At 46.5% G+C, this 14281-nt stretch overlaps 1 protein-coding gene across 4 annotated transcripts in view; it reads left to right on the forward strand.

The window, feature by feature from the left end:
• The first annotated feature begins 62 nt into the window (after positions 1 to 62).
• LOC122367572 (serine/threonine-protein kinase SIK3-like) overlaps positions 63 to 14281 on the forward strand; it is a 41592-nt gene continuing 27373 nt past the window's right edge. The window contains exons 1-7 of one of the 4 annotated variants that reach the window (XM_043340801.1): positions 63 to 157; positions 1927 to 2294; positions 3477 to 3593; positions 4837 to 4900; positions 10974 to 11135; positions 11463 to 11587; positions 13835 to 13958. In XM_043340801.1, coding sequence (XP_043196736.1) covers positions 2151 to 2294; positions 3477 to 3593; positions 4837 to 4900; positions 10974 to 11135; positions 11463 to 11587; positions 13835 to 13958 — 736 coding nt within the window. In that variant the 5' untranslated portion in view covers positions 63 to 157; positions 1927 to 2150. The remainder of the gene's footprint in view (positions 158 to 1926; positions 2295 to 3476; positions 3594 to 4836; positions 4901 to 10973; positions 11136 to 11462; positions 11588 to 13834; positions 13959 to 14281) is intronic. The other 3 variants (XM_043340804.1, XM_043340802.1, XM_043340803.1) reach the window with 3 other exon arrangements.

The following is a 14281-nucleotide window of genomic DNA, read 5'->3' on the forward strand; positions in this document are numbered from 1 at the left end:
CCAAATTTGGTAGCTACAGTTTTGTGGCAGCTGCGCCATGTTTGTCTCGAAACTCCGGTTATGTTGTTATGAGTGGTTGAATGCGTGTGATCGCCGGAGGGGGTGCTGGATGTTCTGTTTTGGTTTTTTTCGCAGTGGATTATTTAGACTAGTAACAGTAAGTTGTTTTCTCATGTAATTCAGAGTCTTGTCTATTACTTGGGCTCCTGTCTGTATGCCATCTTTACTGGTGTTTTATAAGCTCCTTGAAATAAGTGACATTTATTCAGTAAGATGCAGGCTCAGAAAAATTGATATAATAACAATCTGGAATATTTTGTGGCTGCTGCTTATTGGCTTTTGTTCATTTTTTCTTCAAGTTTTCATATTTATTTTACTTATGATGATGCATTTTGAGACCTATTTTTGTTAGAGAAATGTATTCCCCTCGTACTCATCTTGTTGCTTCCGACATTGACATGTTGATGTCTCCTGGAGATAATGGAATATTATTGGATGGTTTCAAAGAGAATAATTATACCCACGGCCACATCGCACAACATTACATGTAATAAAGTAAAACATTACATGCTTGGTTGTGCATGAGGTTAACTTAGTGCTCACTGGAATGTGTTCCCTTGGAACTAACTCACCCCATGGAACTAGTTCAAATAAATCATCTCAGTTTTGAGGGACGGATCAAATTGAATTTGTTAATTGAGAAACAACAGAATTATAGTTGTATGCGGCTACCTGATCTCATTCAGAATAATCGATGTGAACAATGACAATAGCTAGACATGGGAGGTTACTTGAACTTATCAAATTTGATGTTAAAAATGGATTTCATAAGAAGCATGAGAAAGTTTTCTTTAATCAGCCAAAGAGAAATGTTGTTGCAGACTATGAGTCACTGTTCACCCTTTTTTCTAATCCTAGCACACTCAACACTGGTCACTGTGAGTTACTTATAGGCATTTGATATTTTCCTAAAGCTACCCCATGCCATATCAGTTGTGAATGAATGTTGTTGAATTGTATCAGTTAAAGGAATAAATTAATGAATGTGAGCATCACCTGCTATCATTTTCTGAGTGTTCCCAGGCCATCTGTATCATAATTCAGTGTGCTGTCTGAGGCAGATTAAAACAGGATGCTGTTCCAGATGGAGTGCAAAGCAATGTGTTGTTAAATTCAGTTATTATTTTAAGGAACGATTTGCAATTTGCACACTTAGATATTGCAGGAGGCCTAACTCCTCCACATACTGACCAGTCATCAGGCCAGTAACTTCCATTCTGCACCAGCCTCAAATAATTTTCACTAGCTCCTGATGGCAATATGTGATTGCTTCCAGTACCAGCATTTCCCTCAACCCACAGGCTTAAACAATTGTGACCATGTGGTCCTTGGTTTTTGCCCCAACTGCTTTATGGTTGCAGTAACATCTGATCAGCCCAAATTTTACTTTAACAGAGCAGATTTCTTATCCTGTTACTATCTTGCACTGACTGTAAAACTCAGCATATTCTTCACACTGGCTGACAGAGCTATTACTTGTGGATATCCATTAAAATCCAGAAATCTTCAAAAACCTTGAGGTGTGGCATTCCTTGTTTGCTGTACGAGTTGTGAATGACTGGAACTGATCCCCGTCTGACTTGTCTGAGGTGGTCTGCGCCTCATTGCTCAGCTGCTTCAAGTTAAAGCACATTAGGTTTACTTATGAATTATGGTACATGGTACCTGATTTTCATTGATTCTTGATAAGTCAAAACTCAGGAATACCAGGAACTCGAGAATAGGTACCTTAGACTCTACCTAAAAATTCTGATGTGGTGAGGTAAGGTATGGTGATATCTGTGCACGCTTTCTCTTTAGTTCTAGACTGGCTCTCACATACAGCCATGGGTGACAGCTGGCTGACTCTGTGTTCCGTTTCCACAGGCCGCTGGTCCGGCGGGGCGCCTCTGATGCTGCCGGCCCACCCGCCGCCCTCCTGCGCCACCCGCTGCGGTCTGTAGGCGCTCCCTGCCGTGGCCAGCTGCTCTCTGCGGGTGCTCTGAGGTCGGGCGGCGGCGGCGGCATGGCGGCGCCGGCTCCCGGCCGCCTCTGAGCCTCTCCCCTGCCCCGCTGCTGCAGCAGCTCGCTGCCCGCGCCGCCCAGCAGCCATGAGCCAGGAGCCGATGATCAGCGATGGTGTGTCCGGCTCCAAGAAACTCTACCGCATCGGCCAGTATGAGCTGGAACAGACCATCGGCAAGGGCAACTTTGCCGTGGTCAAATTGGCCACCCACATCATCACACAGGCCAAGGTGAGGTGACTTGGCTAATGAGGGAGTAGCCATCGACTCTTACATTTTGGTTTAGAGTCTGTCACAGCTGAGTTCGATTTGCGAGCAAAAGTACGTATCGCCAAAGTACGTAGGACAGAAGTACAGCCCTCAGCAGAATGCGTGGTAGGTATTTTTTTTTCTCGACAAAACCGATAATAACTCAGAGGCTATGTTATCAGTGACTCGGTCGGAACACATTGCAAATACATAGATGCGGCATGCTCCTCTCCTCCATTGGGTCTATCACTAACAAAGTTTACGCCTTTTGTGGCAACAAAATGCAACAGTTTGTTTTGGGGACAAATATAAACTTTTGGGTTTTGTTGTCAATCTGAATGGGAAATGAATATGATGATAAGTCCAATCTAAGGTGCGGAGTTTCACGCGGCTTGCTGTTACGATTTCCGAGTGACCGATAGCATAGTATTCGTGTTATTCTCAGTTTTGTCGAAAGAAGAATGCCTACCACGCTGTTTGCTGAGGGCTGTACATGCGCAAAGCAGTTCTTGCTCAAAAGCTCGTAGGACATAAGTTATAGCTGCGAAACTGTTCGTGTGTAAAAGTACGTAGGCAATAAAGTTCGTGGGAACCAAAGTACGTATCGCCCTGATCTAACTTGACCTGACGTGACCGAACATTAACTAACCTTACCTATCGCCATTCGCCATACGGACATTGACGATGCACAATTTTGCCCGCGACCCCTCATTTGGTTACTGAGAGCCTGGATTCGAGTTGCTCCGGCGCTCGATACTAGTATATGAGAACTCTGACTATAAGGTTGTGGTTGGTGGGATGGTTGCGGCCGTGGCATGATTATAGTATGGTTGGGGCTGATGGGAGCAGGATCAACCAGTAGAAGTCAGACGAGCTTTTCCGGCTTTGATGGTCATGCTAAACTTTGGCATCCTAATCCTCCCGATGCCAGGAGTTGCACGATCGGACGTTTGGAATCGGTAACTACGAAACAAATTCTGCTTGGCGTAGGTGCGGCTCTGTTAGTATGCTCATCTAGTGTTCGACTTTCGAGCGAAAATATTCGAGCTAAGTTTAATAAAAACGTGTTGGCTGTATCATGGTGTGTAACATTAGCTTATCGTGTGCAGGTGCACCATATGTAACCATGAAACCGATGTCTGATTTTGCTTTTTCCTCATTCAGGTGGCCATCAAGATCATCAATAAGACGAAATTGGACGCCGACAACCTCAACAAGATTATGCGGGAAGTGAAGATAATGAAAATTCTCCGGCATCCTCACATCATTCGCTTATATCAGGTACGTTTTGGGCTGGCGCTAGCTAGTCTCTGTCCATTGTTTTTCAAGTTCCAATGGTTTGCACGCGCTAGGTGATAGCTATCTGGGCACTACATAATTTGACATTTTCGTTATCCTTTGGTCATGCAATTGATTGATTACGCCAGCTCACGTTATTATATAACGTATTTATAACAGCGATTCGTGTTTTTATTTTTATATTTACTTTTTACTGGTAGCTGGTGCGCATTTTGCAAACCATATTTATAACAGTGATTCGTGTTTTTCTTTTTTATATATACTTTTTACTGGTAGCTGGTGCGCATTTTGCAAACCAGCTTGTTGAGAGAAGTTTGTTTTGGCCTGTCAGTGAGTGAACATTTTTGTGTCCAATTCTGGCTCGCATTGCCTATGTGAGATGCCACTTGTGTGGATTGGGTCACAGTTTGCTTATGGTGCCCAAGGTTAGGTCTCTGCTTTTGATTGTTCACTGGTGCAAGTCACCGATCACTGACCGCCATTGACCACTGGCTACCGGCCGCCACTGACCACGGACTACTGTTGTCACTGATCACTGACCGCCATAGGCCACTGGCTATCGACCCTCACTGACCACTGGCTACCGACCGCCACTGGCCACTGGCTACCGACCGCCACTGGCCACTGGCTACCGACCGCCACTGACCACTGGCTACCGACCGCCACTGACCACTGACCACTGGCTACCGACCGTCACTGTCCGCCCGACCACTGACGTCATTGATCATTGACCACTGGCCACTGATTTTGACCACTGAACCTCTAACCACTGACCACGCCACTGCAGATGCCAAACTGTTTATGTTATGTTACTGTTGATCGCAGATATAGATAGCAATGACCACTGATCGCCAACCACTGGCCCTGACCATTGGTCAGTACACTGAACCCCTCTAGTGTCTGACCACTGCATTGATCAGCATTGATCAGTGCACTGATCAATGCTAATCCAACACTATGCTTTGACAGTTGAACATTGATCGCTGACCACCCACCGACCATTGACCGCCCACTACGGACCACCGACCGTTGATCGGCGACCACCGACCATTGATCACTAACCAATAACCACATCGATCAATGATCACTGACCACCAACCACCGAACACTGACCGCCGATCATTAATCAGTGACCACTGATCATTAGCCTGTGACCATTGACCACTGGTCGCGAACTATTGATCACTAGCCACTGATCGCCGACCACTGATCTTTCGGTCGGCAGGTGATGGAGACTGAGAAAATGATCTACCTCGTGATGGAGTACGCCAGCAAAGGGGAGATCTTTGGTGAGTGTGCGCTTTGACCCTCCAACGCTTGCCATCAGCGGGCCCGTCCGGCTAGATAATCATTTCCCAGCTGATGTCAGAGGATTTCAATGGTCAGCATTTTTATTGCAACCGTATTTCATTTATCTGTTGATGAATAATCTTGAATAATAGCCGCGTGCTTGATGCATTGTTTACTTGTATAGACATCCCACCCGCACCGCTGGCTACATTACTGATAAATATTTTGACAACGTGAGCATCTATTTAATGCAGCAGCGGCTTGTGTATTTACAGCAATATATTTCTCTTAATAAGCAGCGAATACCTACCTACTTCATACAGCAGAACGGTTCATTGAATTGCCTGCCGCTAGCCGTCGGCGCACTGTACCGGCTGAAGCCCTGTGAAGTTCGGTGGATCACCATAGTTGCGGTACTGCAGTGTTCCTGCCGTTGTGTATGTGAATTATACATAATTGATTTTGAGCATTGCGACACAAAAATGCAGATTATTAGTTGCACGCGTGACAGGGTGAATGTACATTAGCGCATCTAACGTAGTGATGGATCCATTCAGCTCTGGGTCCACTGCGGAGACCCATTCAGCCCTGGGCCCATTGCGGAGATCCATTCAGCTCTGGGTCCATTGCGGAGACCCATTCAGCCCTGGGTCCACTGCGATCCATTCAGCTGTGGGTTCATTGGGGAGATTCATTCAGCCCTGGGCCCATTGCGGAGACCCATTCAGCCCTGGGTCCATTGCGGAGATCCATTCAGCTGTGGGTTCATTGCGGTCGTGACGCCAGGGGCCGGACTCGGGCCGCAGCCGACGGGTAACGGTTGGTGGTGTCGGCGGTCACGGGGTACCTTAAACTGGTGTCGCTACTGGTTGCACCGAGCACCAGCCAGCGATAAATCACTCGCTTATGTAACTTCTGGCAGCGCCGGTGAAGTACACCTGGGATTGAAACGGTAGCTGTCAGCTCGACAAGTGGCGCGTCGCTCGATAGGTATTTGCAGCAAAGACGGGCAATGTCGTACCCGAGCTGTGGTATTTTACCATAGTATTTGCTGAGGTTGACGTCTAGGGGAATAATTGCTGGTGCTAAGTGTACTACCTCAAGATATGAATGCCGCACCGGTATTTTCATATTTCGAATATTTGTATCTTTGGAATTTAGATTAGAATTTAGAGTGAAACCACCACCGGATGATGAAATGTATTGTATAGTTGGTATGGTATGTATAGTTGGTATGGATGGAGCAATAATTGGGATGATACCGTCGGATTTCTGGGTAACCGTTTGAGGCTCTACTGTTCCAATAGCTTTGACCTTTACCAAAAAGTCAACAGATGGGGCATTGTATGTGGGGAACATGCTACTGGATTTTCACCCAAGTCTAGCGTCGGATGAAAATCTAGAGTCTCCAAAAAATCCAAAATCGAGAGCAGGCAGCAGAGTCTTTGTGTTACGGTAGCCTAAATGTTTCAGTGAGGCGTTGTGTCCATCACCTCGTTATTAGTTCGCTATCGGTGAGCTCGCTCTGTTCGGTATCTCTGATTCTGAGGCAGCGCCGGACTATGGCCTGGTCTGAGTTTCGGCTCAGACCCCACCGCGTGCTATTTACACGACCCGGCCAGAGGCATCAGTCGCCCGAACGGCGCCGTTTCTGGGTAACCGGCTGACGTTCTACCGTGCCATTAGCTTTGACCTTCACCATAACGGCTCTGCTCTCATTCGGAACGTTATTAGGACCTCTAAAGGTATTTTGCTCGTTGAATTCGACGTATACTTGGCTAAGGGTGGACTTTTGGGGTAATTATATAGCAATACAGAACAGTCAGATGCAATGCCAGAATATGGTGGAGGATTTGTATGCGTTTAGCTCTTCGACTTTCTGCCGGACTTGGTGTAACAAATGTAATTATAAGAGCAATTGAATATACTCGACTACAACATGCTCTTGAAAAGGCATTGTGCGGCATTATATTGTGGTTTTATTGCATTTAAAACAGACCGAACACTAATGTTATCGGCGCATATTCTATGCATGCCATCGGTTAGGCCATCCTGGACACCGAGCACACCAAGGTACGATACTAGACGGCTTGGGACGGCCGACGCGGCGGCCGGCACTCTCAGATATTCCCCGTCTACTGCTCCTAGTGTCTGTTTGGGGCGGGCGGTGCCGGCTATCTTGGGTAGCGTGTCGCTCCCTGCCGTGTAGTGACCCGAGAGACGGCGCCGGAAACACCTCGCCTGTAAGATTCCTGAACATTGTTTTATCAAAAGTCGGGAATCGTATGAGACAAGATTAGAAGTCAAAGTTGGGTGTCATAATTTTGCTGGCTGCTAAGATAGATCTCTGGTTTGGTGTTGTTGTATAGGTGGCTGCTATATTTAGTTCGATCCTGGATACGACTGGGATTACTAGCTGTCTGATAGTGTGTTCGCACTGTCCCAGACTGGCAAGTACTCTGGAAGATTGTTCTAAACTGTAGCTTTATTTCTGCGTAGAGGTCATGGTAATGCAGTGAATGCACGATTATATAATGCACGCTATAACGCACGATACCGAAAAGTCACGATATCTTGAATGTCAGTGTTGGGATTTGCTCGCTGTCAATCTTCAAAGCACAGCGGGGATGACTTGTCCTGCTACGATGATTTTTATATTGAGGGATGATATTTTGGCAGATAAGAACGTTTAGAGGCGTTCGGAAATTGATATGTGGTCAGCACTCGACTTTTCCAAGCACAATGCTGAACTGGATTTGCGGGGAATGAAATAAGAACGCTAAACATAGTAGGCTAAAAATAATCGTCATGTAGCCGAGTTAGCACTCCCTGCGCCTGCGCGATTATCCAAGCTCACGTGATTTTAGCCGGCGGCGGGGCACTCATTGCTACAGTCATTGGCGCATGAGCCTTTCCCCGTTCAAGTCTCGTGCTGGCACTCATGCCCTGACGTCTGCGTCCAAAATAGCCAGTCGTTTACCGACATGCAGCCACTCCGAAAATAGTACAACGGAGGATGACCGGCTACTAAGTATACGCCGAGTGGAGTATTTTATGTTTCGCGTTGCCTCGTGACGCGCGCAGTTATTAACCAATTGGGCCCCGGACCGCTATAGCGGGCTATGACGTGAGCTCCAGAGCGGATCAATGACTATCAGACTACTCGTGACGCCTTGCTGTGTGTGCTGTGGTGCTGCAATGCATTGCATTGTGTTACGTCGGCTGAGCTGGCTGAGGTAAATTGTTATGCGGAGTGCTGAGAGGCTGTCCCGCTGCTCGTCGCGAAATGGAGTTTGGTATTACGTTAGGTTTGTGCTCTCCCTTGCAGCTTCTCTGCCCTACGCATCATGTTTTACCTCAAACATGCAGAAGTCGCTGTGTTTTGCCGCTTCTGTTCAGATCTGACAGTCCGTTATACCCATGTTACTGAGCGAACACGTTGATAGGCAGAGAGACCTCGTGCGTACCTGTATGTTATGTAATGGCTATCCTGAAGCGGTCGATGTCGCCGGCGACGACTTGTCTACCAGGCGACTGGCCAGTCAGCGGGGAAAACCCCCGCTGTGACGGATATGCTTTGATTTGAACAGCGCAGGAAATATGTAATACGAGAAGTAGTAGCCTTTGCTCATATTAATGTTCAAATAATGCACAAAATTGGATATATTAAAATAATTCTGATATTTCGCCTTGCGGCATCATCAGAGTACACACATACAACTTTAGCTTTAACAAAATGCAAGAAAGAAAGAGACACGTGCGACTTTACCACGGGAACAAACGCCAGCCGATAGTCAAATCTTGTCCTATATAAGAACATTGGAAGAACCTATAACATACGTTGACTACATTTTATACATATGATAACAAATACATGTAACAGTACGGTAGAGCGAAGAACAAACACACAACAGCAATAGGAGACGATGTGCAGACTGCAGAGGCCAGAGACCTATACCACACACCATGTCGGTCAGACACCAGAGGGCTACCCTAGTAGAGGCCATGTATCTAACTGATTGTTCAGACTGGGACGCCTGTCCCGAATGGCCAGAGCCTCTGCTATCTTTCTGTCTGCTGCATCTTTGCACCGGCGTATGATGGAGACAGACAGCCGTGGCTCTGACACATTGGGGTGACACTGTTCCATATGATCACCGAATGGGGTCTGCCGAGTGCGATTCGCGCCGTCACGGAAATGCTCATCGAATCTATATCTGATACACCGTTTGGTTTCACCGATATAGACTTGCGGTGGTCCTCCCAAGTCAGCACATATGGTGCACGTGATTGTGTACACCACGTTCTTAGTGGTGCACCGACCCGTCAGACCATTGGTGCACGTGCGGCATGAACGCTTTCCAGCGCGGCATGGAGGTGGGTCTAACGCCGAGTGAACAAGGCGTCTTTGGATGGTGTTCTCGTTCTTCCAAGACGCCGTGAGACTCGGATTGACTGATTTTAGGGCAGCATCTACTCTCCTAGTCAGGGTGTCGTCTATGAAAGGAAGGGTAACGTATATCCTGTCTTTCTTCTGTGGTCGTTTTGTTGTCTTTTTAGGGTGTTTGTGCTGACGTATAGCTTGTCGAGCCACCCCGTCAAGCCAGTGGGGTGGGTAGCCGTTAGCAGCAGACAGAAAGATAGCAGAGGCTCTGGCCATTCGGGACAGGCGTCCCAGTCTGAACAATCAGTTAGATACATGGCCTCTACTAGGGTAGCCCTCTGGTGTCTGACCGACATGGTGTGTGGTATAGGTCTCTGGCCTCTGCAGTCTGCACATCGTCTCCTATTGCTGTTGTGTGTTTGTTCTTCGCTCTACCGTACTGTTACATGTATTTGTTATCATATGTATAAAATGTAGTCAACGTATGTTATAGGTTCTTCCAATGTTCTTATATAGGACAAGATTTGACTATCGGCTGGCGTTTGTTCCCGTGGTAAAGTCGCACGTGTCTCTTTCTTTCTTGCATTTTGTTAAACCTAAAGTTGTATGTGTGTACTCTGATGATGCCGCAAGGCGAAATATCAGTATTATTTTAATATATCCAATTTTGTGCATTATTTGAACATTAATATGAGCAAAGGCTACTACTTCTCGTATTACATAGTATATATAACGATGCTCATCACAGCCATCCATTTCATTAGCGCAGGAAATAGGTGGATAACAAAAACGGAGCCCTTAATGGATGGATAGTATGTTACAGCGCTATGTAGCTTGAGCACATACACGCAATAGCCTAACTACATTAGCGGTACCTGTACACTTCAAGTTACGATCAATCGTATCATATTTAGAGGGATATTGTGGATACCAATGTTGTTGCCATGTGTCGCCTTATCCACGAAGAGATACGTTCAGTGGCTTTCGGTTGATATTGCCAACGGTCGCAAACTAGTCACTGCCATGGTTATACGGCATATTGTACTGATTTTTCTTCTTTATTCGCGTTTCACACGGTAAAAAGTTACAATCTTTGGGTTCTATATTTGTACGCATTTCTTGCCCGTTGAACTGAACTCCCCTTCTCTTTCTAAGATCGTATGACAGCCAAAGAGCCGTTGAAGTGTCCGTTCATCGCATCATCTCTCTCCCCGCCCTCCCCCTGTCGTCAGACCACGTGCTGGCCGACGCACCGCTGAAAAAGGCTCACTTACCGCCCTCCTTCTATTCCCAGCCAACGAACTGCTGAAGAGTCCATTCACCCTCATACCGCCCTATTCCCTGTCATATTATTACCGCCTGTATTGACCGCCAGGAGTCCACGCTCTCACAGTTACCACGTTTCCTTCTATTTCACACCATGTCAGCCGACGGACCCCTTACCTTCCCCTCTCCCTTTTTCAGATCATATGGTCGCCAACGGGCTAAAAGAGTTATCTCTTAGCCCCGTCCTTCCTTCACTTGTCATCCTGCCACTAAAAGAGTCCGCCGTATTACCTTCCCTCCTTTTTCAGATCATATGGTCGCGAAGGGGCTCCTGGAAGAGGTCTCTTATACCCCGTCCTTCCTTCATATTTCATCCTGCCACTAAAAGATTCCGCCGTCTTACCATCCCCCACCTTTTTCAGATCATATGGTCGCCAACGGGCCACTCAAAGAGTCCGAGGCGCGGCCATGGTTCCGACAAATCCTGGCCGCCGTCCAGTACTGTCACCGCAAGAACGTCGTCCACCGCGACCTCAAGGCCGAAAACCTGCTGCTGGATGCCGAGGACAGCATTAAACTGGCCGGTACGTGCCGCCCCCGCGCCACTGATGGCATGATGTATTGTATTGTATTGCATATTGTATTGTAAGTGTATTGGAGAGGGGTAATATGTGGCTTGTGTTGCAGCAGGATAATCATGGATGCGGCACGGGGACGAGTAAATGGGTAACGGGGTCGGTTTATGGAGCTTGATAAATGGGTAACGGCCGAAGGGGCCTGAGCTTGGCCTGTTAGGTGTTTTCATGCTCATTCATAAGCAGCTTATGATCCTATATTGTGCATCTGACTGTGTTTGATCCCGGTACTGCGCTCCTAACTGGGCCACTAATGTCGCCTCTCTGTGTCTGCAGACTTTGGCTTCAGCAACTTTTACTCCGAGTCGGACCCGCTGACAACCGGCTGCGGCAGTCCTCCGTACGCGGCGCCAGAGCTGTTCGAGGGAAAAGAGTACGACGGACCCAAGGCCGACGTATGGGTGAGTATTTTAACAGGTGGAGTGTAGACGTTTGTGATGAGTCCAGGGTAGGCGTATAGAGTGCGACAGGACCAATGAGGAATTGTCTGTAATGTAATGATAGAGTGATCTATATGACAGTTTATGATGTTTTTGGTGACAATTTACCACATGCCGAGATATCCCTTTAACATTAGCACGTGCATTTGGGAAATGGCTTCGGCCCGCCTCGGCTAATGTTGAAGGTATTTGGGAAACGATTCGGCCCTAGGGCTTTTTGATTTTCCCAGACAAAATTTTACTGAATATTCTGAGCGGAAGAACCAATTCCAAAGAAGATATTTACGGATTGTGTGTTCACTAACAGCAACAGCAGAAGTGAGCAAAATTAAGTGACTGCGTTTTCACTTACTTTTGCTGTCAACGTAATTCAACTAAACAAGGGTATAGGTATCGTTCAAATGCCAGTGTATTTATTGCTGCAGAACATGGTCAGCGAACTGATTATTACACTTATTACAACATAATGCACGCAAAAAACGAACACTTTAAATGCGCGAAGCATCTTAACAAGCCACAATGAAACATTTGATATTGTTCCAGCTGGGATCCAAGACGCGTTTGATTAATCGGTTCACCCAATTTTCAGTTTTCCTCACGGTTTCCTCACTCCTGCTGGAAGTGGACTCCATATCTTTATTCTAACTTCTGACGCTTCACAATCTTCATCCTCAGCCTTTTCAAACCCTAAATAAGGGGGAAGTAGGAAATTTCATCTTTCATACTCAACGCAGCCCAATAATGAAAAACACAAAAAGATAATCACGGTGACTATAAATATGATCATAGTATTAATATAATATTAACACAATATTAAGAATATAATAATATATATCAAATGAATATGATATTAACTGTTGCGCCGGTACGGCATGTGGTAAATCTCTTCCCAACCTTGGGCTGTGAAAATGCAATTTTTTTCTTTTTTCACCTCGGTTTTTGGCTACGGACCTCGTGCCTACCGGCACTCGGTCCTCCGCACAAAAACCTCGGTGAATAAAACGCATTTTCCCAGCCCCGGTCGGGAATATATAATCCCATGACGAGAAAGGATTGTACAGAGTTGGCATATTCGCTGTATTAACCAGGGACGCTGTTCCTGTAGGAACGCTCAGAATTCCATTTCCATTGACTCGTACGGATAAAACTAGCTGGTGCACCAGATGCGACACGTTATTAGGAGCAACCTGTGTTCCGGAAAGGCAAAAAATCCGTCCCAAAGGTGGCTGACAGTAACATTAGGTAAATGAAAGCCGTTGTATCAAAAGTCGCTGGAAGATAATTTTTCCGATTACGTCTCTTCCACAAGCCGGCGTTATGGCAGCGGATATACTTATCTTCACTGGCTAATAATGGACGTGCCTCGAGTGAGGAGCACGGACTCGCGGACAGTCCGTGGGACCAAAGTAGACGTTCAGTTTGCCAACTCTGTTCGTCGGATCCGGGCGACCACCTAGGGTATTGAGGCAGGCGCTGACATGTGTCTGATCGGGTACACGCGCCGGGGTCGCCAGAATAACGAGAATCCGGCCGGTTTGACAGGCGTGTTTATTTAGTTCTGACTACCTACGAGTATATAAGACAGTCCACTATAGTGTTTATCTTATGTGTGCATTAACTATGAGATTACTGGAACTGACCTAAGATAAACTTAAATATTCAGCAGAGTCATGCTCATGCTGGCACATTATGCCACTTCGTCCCTTTTTACAAGAGAGCGGAAGTTAGACCGAGTTTCTGTACGTCTTGCCGTTCGGTTCGCGGCCACGGATCTTATGCCCTTGTAGATTGAATGGCTCAAGAACCGCCACTGAATGTGTCGTGTAAGCTACCAGTGGCTGACGGAAACTGTAGAGAGGCAAATGAAGCCACAGTAGTGATTTGACATTTGTGTCCTGCTTATCGAATAAAGCGATGTGGTGAACGGTGGTTATTCCTGGCAATGTGATGCTCAAAATAGACACGTATTCCTTGGTTTCCCTACTTGTTCTGTAATGTCTCATCGCTGCACTGACTGACATTTATTTTTATCCAAATTGACTTAACGGTCCATTCAAATTCGCGTGGCTATCAATGCTAGAAAGTAACTTTTTACTCTACTAATTATTTTGCCTGTAGCTACCAACTTACGCAGACAACTGGTACTGTGATTTTGTTTGTTTTATTGTGTGATTACCCGATGTCTGACTATGCTCGTTTGTTTGACAGAGTTTGGGAGTTGTTTTATATGTCCTTGTCTGCGGAGCTCTGCCGTTCGACGGCAATACGCTACAAATCCTGCGGGGCAAGATTCTCTCCGGAAAATTCCGGATTCCCTACTTTATGAGCACAGGTGAGACTCGGCGAAGTGGTGAGAGCTTCTGGAGAGTGTCTCCAGACGTTGTGGGGGTGTCTGGTCGAGCTGTAAAACCCTGCGACCGAGCAGCGACATTTTACGCAGGAGCTGCGTGCGTGGGAGGGATGGGATTTGATGTAATTCTGTCTGGACGCAGTTATCCGGTCTTGAAATAGACAATTGCGAGACGCACTCCGTGTGTATTGTACCATGCACTTAACTGCGGAAAGTTTTGTCATTTAGACTCGGCTCCTATTGTAATATCGTCTGATGTGTAAAGCTGCAGTTGATTGCAGTTGGTTTTACAGACGGAATGTCTT

Source organism: Amphibalanus amphitrite, unplaced genomic scaffold, assembly GCF_019059575.1.
Source record: "Amphibalanus amphitrite isolate SeventyFive unplaced genomic scaffold, NRLGWU_Aamphi_draft 000878F_arrow, whole genome shotgun sequence".
In the NCBI taxonomy this organism is placed as follows: Eukaryota; Metazoa; Arthropoda; class Thecostraca; order Balanomorpha; family Balanidae; genus Amphibalanus; species Amphibalanus amphitrite.